This window comes from Xenia sp. Carnegie-2017, unplaced genomic scaffold, assembly GCF_021976095.1.
Source record: "Xenia sp. Carnegie-2017 unplaced genomic scaffold, XeniaSp_v1 HiC_scaffold_20, whole genome shotgun sequence".
Taxonomy (NCBI): Eukaryota; Metazoa; Cnidaria; class Anthozoa; order Malacalcyonacea; family Xeniidae; genus Xenia; species Xenia sp. Carnegie-2017.
In genome coordinates, this window is record NW_025813483.1 from 9,933,391 (window position 1) to 9,942,361 (window position 8,971).

General features: G+C 37.3%; 1 protein-coding gene across 1 annotated transcript; it reads left to right on the top strand.

The window, feature by feature from the left end:
* Positions 1-1,131: 1,131 nt before the first annotated feature.
* On the top strand, positions 1,132-8,810 carry LOC124442966 (NFX1-type zinc finger-containing protein 1-like). The gene is given in 6 exon segments (XM_046993484.1): positions 1,132-1,618; positions 1,986-2,402; positions 3,345-3,854; positions 4,371-4,727; positions 4,790-8,668; positions 8,671-8,810. Coding segments are annotated over 6 exon segments (5,772 nt in total). The 5' UTR covers positions 1,132-1,149.
* The last annotated feature ends 161 nt before the right edge of the window (positions 8,811-8,971 follow it).

Consider the following 8,971-nt stretch of genomic DNA (forward strand, 5'->3'; position numbering starts at 1 on the left):
TAATTTATTAATAAAGTTAAGCTAACGTCAAGTGTCGTGTATTGAACATGATTAAATGAACATACTAGCAAGAGACTTTAGTTATACCTGGGCACCAGTACCGTACTTATTTGTTACAACCACCGATATGTATATTAGACTGGATAACGAATCTCTTGCAAAAATTGAAGCCAGAAGATCGATCATTTGCTACTGGCTTCATGGGTGGTATCGTTCCTACTTTACTATACTTTGTATTACAAAATCACAGTTTTCACGTTTTTATTCCCTTTACCAACTTCTGATTAAGGTAAATTTTTTATGACGTTCAGAGGAAACCGGTAGAGAGTTTTAACCCCGAAGTTCTGTTTTTTGGCTTTGTAACGACAAAAAAATAAGATTTTAAGTTGTATTGAAATTTGAAAAATGAAGGTGACGAGGACAATTTCAGCCGTGCGAGGCATTTTTAGAAGATGAATACTTAAATTACAAATTTACAACAAAGTAAGAATAAAGGTATTCATATCTTCAACATATTCATCGATATTGAAGTTGTTCACATAGGAACTGGTTGAAAACTTTGCTTTGCTTAATGACAACAGAGGTACTTTAATTCGCATATTTTGATGATGTACATCTCGTAGAGTTTGATGATAACGTTTTCAACTTACTATTGCTCATCAAAATGTCTTTCTGATTATTTTTATATGTCGATTTGTTTTGTTTCTTCACTGATATAATAAAGACGTAATTTGTAATTATTATGATATTAGCGATGTGAATAACAAAGTGTTATTAAATAAGTAAATTTGTAGCAATCTTCTATAAACGTCATTGCAGATAAATTTAGGTAGCAGTAGTAGGATTCTTGTAAGAAGCAGCAGCATCATATAATCTCCAGTTTGTTTCAAAACAATCCAGGTCGACCTTGTACCATCTCAATTTTCTGCCATTATAAAGCCAAGAAGATATCTTTTTAGGATTAAATATCCTTGCCGATTGTTCTGTCCCTTTCACAAAAATTTTGCTCGAATCAAAAGTTTGTAGAACGAATAAAAAAGCAAAAACTGTGATTTTGTAATACAAAAGTATAGTAAAGAGGGATCGATGAGCCAACTTCCGGCTTCAATTATCTTACTATATTTTATACATGGTGCGTTATCCAGTGTAATGTACATATCAGTGGTTATAACCCAACTTGATTTCCCTTTTAAACAGATGGCGCATGTGAAAAAAAATCGAAAAACTGACGCAAAGCAAAATCCTGAATGGATTGCTGGAACATTATGTGGAATCTGCAAAGAGAAATCGATCTTTATAAGGCCGAGCAAACCGTTACCCGAGACTTACAATAAGAGCAAGGATGTATATTTGCATTCCAGTAAGACGTCAAAATATGCCTTACCCTTCAAACGTGGAGATAAAGGTGAATTTGTCCTTGGAATCGTCAACAAAGAAAAACCAGAGGCCCAGAAATTTAGGGCTACGGTTTATGGGCCACGAACCTACGAAGAACTCCTGGATTATTTTGACCAATATACGGAAGTTTTGAAGTCAACGGATTGTAAGAATGCGCTACTTGAAACACTGTCGAACACAGCGATGTGGAAGTTTTTGGGATCGCCTTCTTTTACATCTGGTATGTTTATATTTTACTGATTGTCTTATTATAGGTTGGAAATTTATATATCTTTCGGCAGTCACCTTTTACCCGAAAGACTTCATATATTTTCATGGGGATTGTTTGAATTACTCGCATACTTGCATTAAAGAGGGAAACCCCGCTATGACTGCAGCATTGATAATGAGATGATGTTTAATAATTTGCTAATCTACTTGTCTTCACTGTAGTTTCCAGGGTAAATGATATCAAGCCTTCCCATAAATTTATTTGATTTTTGCGATCTATCTAATTGACTGTGAACAAAAAGATAGCCAACGTGCATTGCGATATTTTTTCTGCTAATGTAATTTCTCGAGTAAAAAAATTCATATTTTCATTTCAGACGATCACATCATGCAGTTGCACTACACCCAGGAATTTCTTCATTTGTTGCAATTGATTTTACGTGTTGGTAAACAATTCAAAAACCATTTGGAACTAATGATGAAAACTGTAGTTCAAGGAGTATTTTTCAGCTCCTCCAGAGATGGCCCGTCCTTAGTATCCATTATAAAGCAAAGTAACTATACAAGTTTTGCTACATCCGATTTACTCTACGTTCGCGACACACACTACTCAATTTCAGATGAGCTGATCAAAAACTTTTGTATTGATGTGGTTCGTCAAGTGCCAGCGGTCTCTCGTTGTCTTTTGCCCGTAGTTCGTGTCATCAGCGAAAAAAAGTCTGATGCATCCAGTTTCTTGTTTGAGTTCCTATCTTTGGCTTTGTCAGGAGATAGTTCAATGGTCAGCAATGAAGGTAACATCGGCATTTATGCCCGTAAGCTTTTCAGTATATCTAAAGAACAATGTCGACAAAGTATGAACACAGTTGTCCCTATAGAAATTTGTTTTGATCAACGAGCAGCAATTTTAATATCGCCTAAAAAAATAAAAGAACTGCTGGACATTTTCAATTTCTATGCGAGAAAATTGCTTGTACTATCTTTGTCACAAGATTTAAGTGACTTCACATATTGATAGAAGACGTATACTACCAACTTGCTTGACGCCTGCATGTGTCAACTGGGACAAAATTCAAGATGCTGATATCTTTATCGATAGTGAATCGGTCAATTTTTCATGATTCGTGGCATATAAATGCCATATGGTTTGAATTTAAATTACTAGTAATTTACCCAAACATGATGCCATCTTCACTCTTCAGTATTAAGCCCTTAATAACCTTATGCAAACCGAGGAGACCTTTGGGAAGAGCAGATCAGTGCAAGCCCGAGACCATTTGTTTTGGGTCAATAATAAATAAAATATTTGTATTAAAATTTAATCTATTACGGTCAGCAGCGAACTTTTGGGGACTTGAAATGACTTTATCTTTGATGATAACTTAGCAATAAAAGAACACGACCTGTCCTGTGTGTCTTTTTAAAACACCACTCTGGGTTAGTTTTAACTTACTAACATGAAGTGTCTTTGAAGTTTACGTAGGATACCTAGTTAAATGCTGTAGCGTAAAGAAACAAATTTTTATAGTAAATTTATCAAAACTCAGCAAGGAACAAACTGACTACGTTGGTTGTCCGTCTGTTATTGTATTTTAACAACTGGGCTGCAGATATAAATTGTAGAAGCAAACAGGTGTGTCCTGATTTGTATGGTGAATGGTGCGTTATTAAAATTTATTTATCTGCTCTCTTTACCGCAAACCTTGTTAAAAAGCTTTGCGAATCTTTTTTTTCAGATGTTTGGCAAGATCTACCATTCATTCCGACTGATAATGAATTGGCCGGCAGCTTGGTTCAAGAGGACAAGCATCTGTCTAAGGTGAGGAACACTTACAGCAGTTCAGAGACGTATATGGATACCTACTTTAGACTTCTTCGTGCTGAAACATTTTCTGCCATACAAATTGGTATCAAGCAGTTTAAAGAATCAAAACTAGACAAGCGAGACATGAACGTGTATCACCACGTTCGATTGGCAGGTTTTCAGATACAAAATGGCCGCTTCTCTCTAGTTGTCCAATTTACTTCCGATCGACCGGTGAAGAACTGGAAGTCATGCTCTCATTTGATGTTTGGAAATTTGATTTGCATATCGCTCAACAAAAAATTCGATGACGTCATTTGGGCAGTCGTGGCCAATAGGGATGAAGATATGTTAAACAAGCATCAAATCATCACTTTGGATTTAATAGAAGATAACAATAAGAAAATGAGCGATGTTTTTTCTTCATTGCAAGCTCATGCAGGTCAGTCAAAGCATAATGAGTGATTTGAGACAGTTACAGTTTTGTGTTTTTGATGTAAGGTATATAAAAAACCCACTTGTTTTAAGAGAAGTCAGTGGAAGTCTGCAGTACTTCAGCGTACATCGTATTTCCCATATTTAGTCGCATGTGGGTGTCTTTTCTGGTGTGCCTTACTATGTGTTATTCCACTAAAGCCTTCGAAATAAATGACAACATTGTGAAAATTTTCAATTGATTAACTTTTTGTTTGAGCAAATAAGACTAATGCAGTAACGTCATGCCTTCGTCGCAACATTCGAATATCCTTCACTAGGCAGTTGTATATACGTACATTTTATTGTATATGTATACTTAAATAACACTTTTTAAATAACCTTTCTTTCTTAGTTAAACTCATTGCTATTGATTGCAAATAGTTATTATTTGTCAAGGGTAACGGGTGGCTTGGGGCTAGGTTGAGTAGGTAGATGCTTTTATAATCGAGCGTTCGTTTTAAAATCTTTGTGTTTGAAACAGGCTTAGCTGTCATGGTCGAATCTCCTACCTATTATCACTCGTTAAGTCCCATTCTAAGAAGCCTGAAAGACTTTGATATGGAAAATTTCCCTTTGCGAAAAGAAATTGTTAATGCAACATCGTCATCAGAATTACCCGAGTATCTACAGCAAGCTGAATCGTTGGATGTAAGTCCAATTTACAAGCAAAAACATTCACAATCATTATATTTCTATACACCAAACGATATCACAAATGGCAGGATGGATTTTAAACGGTTTTTGAACGTCTTTGATAAATATTCCAGTACAACCTTGGAAGGCAGTCAATGCAGTGCATTGCGTTTAGCCCTGACGAAGACATTGGCTATTATACAAGGTAAATTTTACGTGCTTTCTCTCTCTCTATTTATAAAATCAATTAATTTTTATTATTTTCAGGTCCACCAGGTTGTGGCAAAACATTTATTGGTGTGAAAATAGTTCAGTTATTGCTGTCACTGTCTCCAAAATTGGAGAAACCCATTTTACTGTTGACGTACAAGAACCACGCTCTTGACGAGTTTCTCAAGCACATGTTAGAGTTTTGTGACATAGATGATATGGTCAGGATGGGAGGCCGATCAAAAGCTGAAGAATTGGAGAGGTGTAGTTTATCGTCAATTACAAAGTCATTAGCGAGAGATCGAAGTTACAACAAAGTTGTTTATGGAGAGTTGCAAAATATAAAAACAGAAATGGGCATTCTAGAAAACAAAATCAAAGATCTTTCTTCATTAATGGAATCGAGCAGCAGTATAAAAGAAAGTGATTTAATAGCAGAGCTAAGTGAGGATCAGCTCCGCTCCCTTTTTACTTGTGCACCTTGGGGAAAGAAAGCTCCATTTGTTTACCGTTTTAGAAACGAAAAATTCGTTGACAGGGCTTGGATGCAAAACCTGGTGAATTGTGTCGGCTCTGTGAGAGATGTTCTTATAAATGGTGGTGACAAAAATGATGAAAGCATCGTTCATTGTCGTCATATTTTTAAAAAGGCATTTAATTTATGGATGCCGAATCGCGAAATGATGCGACAAATGAAAGAATATCACGCGAATTTTGTAAGTCAGACTCAAACAACAGCAGCAAAAGGAGCTGACTCCACTAACTTTGATAAAGATGAGGAAAGTGATGATGAAGACGAAGAACGTGTAAATGAGTTAAAAGATATAAGAATGGGCTCAAGTAACAAATCCAAAGAAGGTACGATCTTGTTTGAGTCCGTGACAAAGAATCGAGACAAGAATGTCTGTATCGAGATTTCTGATTATCCTAGTGACATTCCTTTGGATTTGCAATTACGAAGCACCGAGAATCTTTGGCAGCTGAACGAAGTGCAGCGATTGCATTTTCTGTTTTGTATAATGAAGGAGAAAATGAATAACATAACGGAAGAATTTAACGAACTTATAGAACAATTGGAAACTTTGAAGAAACAAAAGGATGAGCTCGAGATGACTAAGATAGTTGAAACGCTATCACGAAAGAAGATTATTGGTGTAACTATTACAGGGGCGTCTATTAAACACGATCTTCTTCATCAAATTGGTCCAAGTGTCGTCATCGTAGAGGAAGCCGCTGAAATACTAGAGCCAAGCTTGCTGGCTGCGCTCACGCCATCCATTCAACATCTCATCCTGATTGGAGATCATAAACAACTCAAGCCGCAACTGGATGCCTACAAATTGCGCACAGACTTCAACTTTGATACCTCCATGATGGAAAGATTGATCGAAGCTCGTTTTCCATTCGAGTCTTTAACAAAACAGAACAGAATGCGGCCAGAATTTTCGTTTTTGCTACGCGATATTTATCCTTACCTTGAAAACAATCTTGACATAGTATCGCATAATAAACCTTTAGGTTGTATTGCAAAGTCGATGTTTTTCTGGTCTCATGAACATCCCGAGCAAAAAGAACGCAGTATAACCAACGAGAAAGAAGCCAAGCGAGTCATAGCCCTCGTGTTGTACCTGTTGTTTAACGACTGTCGCCAGTCTGACATTACTGTTCTTTCATCCTATCGTGGACAAACCAGCCTTTTAAGGAAGCTTCTAAAGGAAGCTACAGGCAATTACCCAGAGCTGTTTGGGAAAAATAATAGCAATTCGGAATATGCTGATTATACAAGTACGAAAGAAGAAAAAATTCAAGTGCAGACTATTGACATGTATCAAGGTGATGAAAATAAGTACGTTATTGTGTCACTCGTGCGATCAAACCCACTTAATAGCATTGGTTTTCTAACAGAAATGAATCGTCGCTGTGTGGCACAGTCTAGGGCAAAATGTGGCATGTATTTTGTTGGCAATATTGAACTGTTTAGAAAAAACTCTAGCTGGAGAAAAATGATCAATTTCATGATTGAAGGTGGGTGTGCTGGCTATACCATACCACTTCGATGCACCAAACACCCAGAATCACAATACGAAGCGCTCGAAGCGGATGATGTGTTAAGCGTCATTTCAGATCCACTACAGCTATGCTCTAAAAAATGTGGGAGTGTGTATCCATGCTTATTGCACAGTTGCAAGAGGTATTGTCAACCAAAGCATGCACACGGTGATTGCGTGGAAATTGTCGATGACGTGTTTCCGGATTGTAAGCATCCCGTCAAAAGGAGATGTTCCATACCGATTTATGAAATGAGTTGTAGGAAGGTTATTCGGGTTAATTTGCAATGTGGTCATCCGAAAGACATGGAATGTTACAAGCAACACTATCCTGATCCATGCGAAGAGATTGTTCAGGACGTTTTCCCGAATTGCAGTCACCCGACCCAACGAAAGTGTCACGAAAATTTAAACAACAAGGTTTGTCCACGCCGTTGCGAAAAAAAAATGCGCTCGTGTGGTCATCAATGCATGAAAACTTGCGGCTCTTCGCACAATCATGAATATTGTGAGAAGATGGTTGATTACTCCTTTCCAAATTGTCGTCACCAATCACCTATTAAGAAGAAATGCTCCGAACCAATCACCTGGAAATGTACCGCTAAGACGTACTTCACAGGGAAATGCGGTCATACAATAGAAAAGCTGTGTTTTCAGGCTGAATCTGATGTGAAATGCTCTGTACCTTGTGAAAAAGTTCGGACATGTGGTCATGCATGCGGGAAAATTTGTGGTGAAGATTGTGGTAACATCTGTGGAAAATGTGATGATATTCATAAGCAAAAAATGAAGCAATTTCACAATGATGCTAAAAGAAGAGTTGCTGAAATTGATAAAAAAATCAAGTCCAAAGCTATAGAAACGTTTTCCATTGACGAAATTGTTCCAAATGGCCCAACTTTAGCCGAATATCAGATGGTCAATGATTTGGTAACAAAATTTGTTCAACCTATGCATAATTGGATGCCTAATGTAGGTCGAATTGAAAAGATTACAAATCTTAAATTAGAGAAAAGGTTCGAGGCGGCTAAGGCCAAAGCATTTGGTGACCATATCGATAAAAAATTTCATGGGACCTCCGATGATGGAGTAAAAGGCATCACTAGGGATGGTTTTCGAATGCCAGATCAAAATCCTCCTCCAGGAAAACGTGGTATGTATGGTCAGGGCATTTACTTTGCTACAGACTCTTCCAAAAGTGCTCAAAAGATTTATACCAAAGGTTCGCAGAAGTTGCTACTCTGTCAAGTTCTTCTTGGCAAAGTTAAAGAGGTTCATCAGCCTGATTATTATTTAAGTAAACAAAGATTGTCAGCTGAGGGATGCGATTCAGTGTGCGCTCCAAGAGGAACAGCCGTTAAAAACGATGAGTTCGTTATCTTTGATCCAGACCAAGCTCTTCCACAGTATATCATTCACTTCACCGATTCCACGAAGGTTATTCCACCATCACTGTCTGCACATTCGAAGCAGAATTTTCAAGTGGTTAGCAGGAAATCCTCTCGAACTGTAGACTTCACAGATCCTTATGAAATGTTTTGTGCATTTGCCGAATCTCACTTTAGACGAATGTCAGCCGGAACGAACCTGCCACAGACAATATCATCCATAGATATTGTTTACAATAAAACACTTGAACAACAATTTGAAGCCACCAGGAATCGATTTAGAAGACAAAACTTTCCTGATAAAGAAATTCTTGCATATCACGGAACAGATAAGAACAACATCCCCAGCATTCTCAAGAATAATCTTCAGTTGAGTTTTGCACGAAGACAAGCTTATGGTCGTGGAAATTATTTCTCAGAGTTCCCTCAAGTAAGTATTGGTTATGGCGATGGGTTATTGCTATGTCGAATTCTTCCTGGAAAGGAATTCGTTGATTCCACCCAGCTAATATACCGTCTGGCTATCATTCCAAGAAAGTTTTGTCTGGTCAAAATAGAGCATCACAAACAAGTGCGAGTGGTGAAATGATGATTATTGAAAATTCGGATCAAATTTTACCATTCTTTGTCGTTCATCTTTGACATTAATTCACAAAATAAGTTTTTTAACTATAAACTTTTTTTTACATAAAACGCAATCTTGTTGATCTTAGCCATCGTCTACGCAGTTAAGCGTCTTGAAAAAAGAAAGTGTTTGCGGTTTTGGCAAGCATGGATCAGCAAGGATGATTTGATTACTCCTG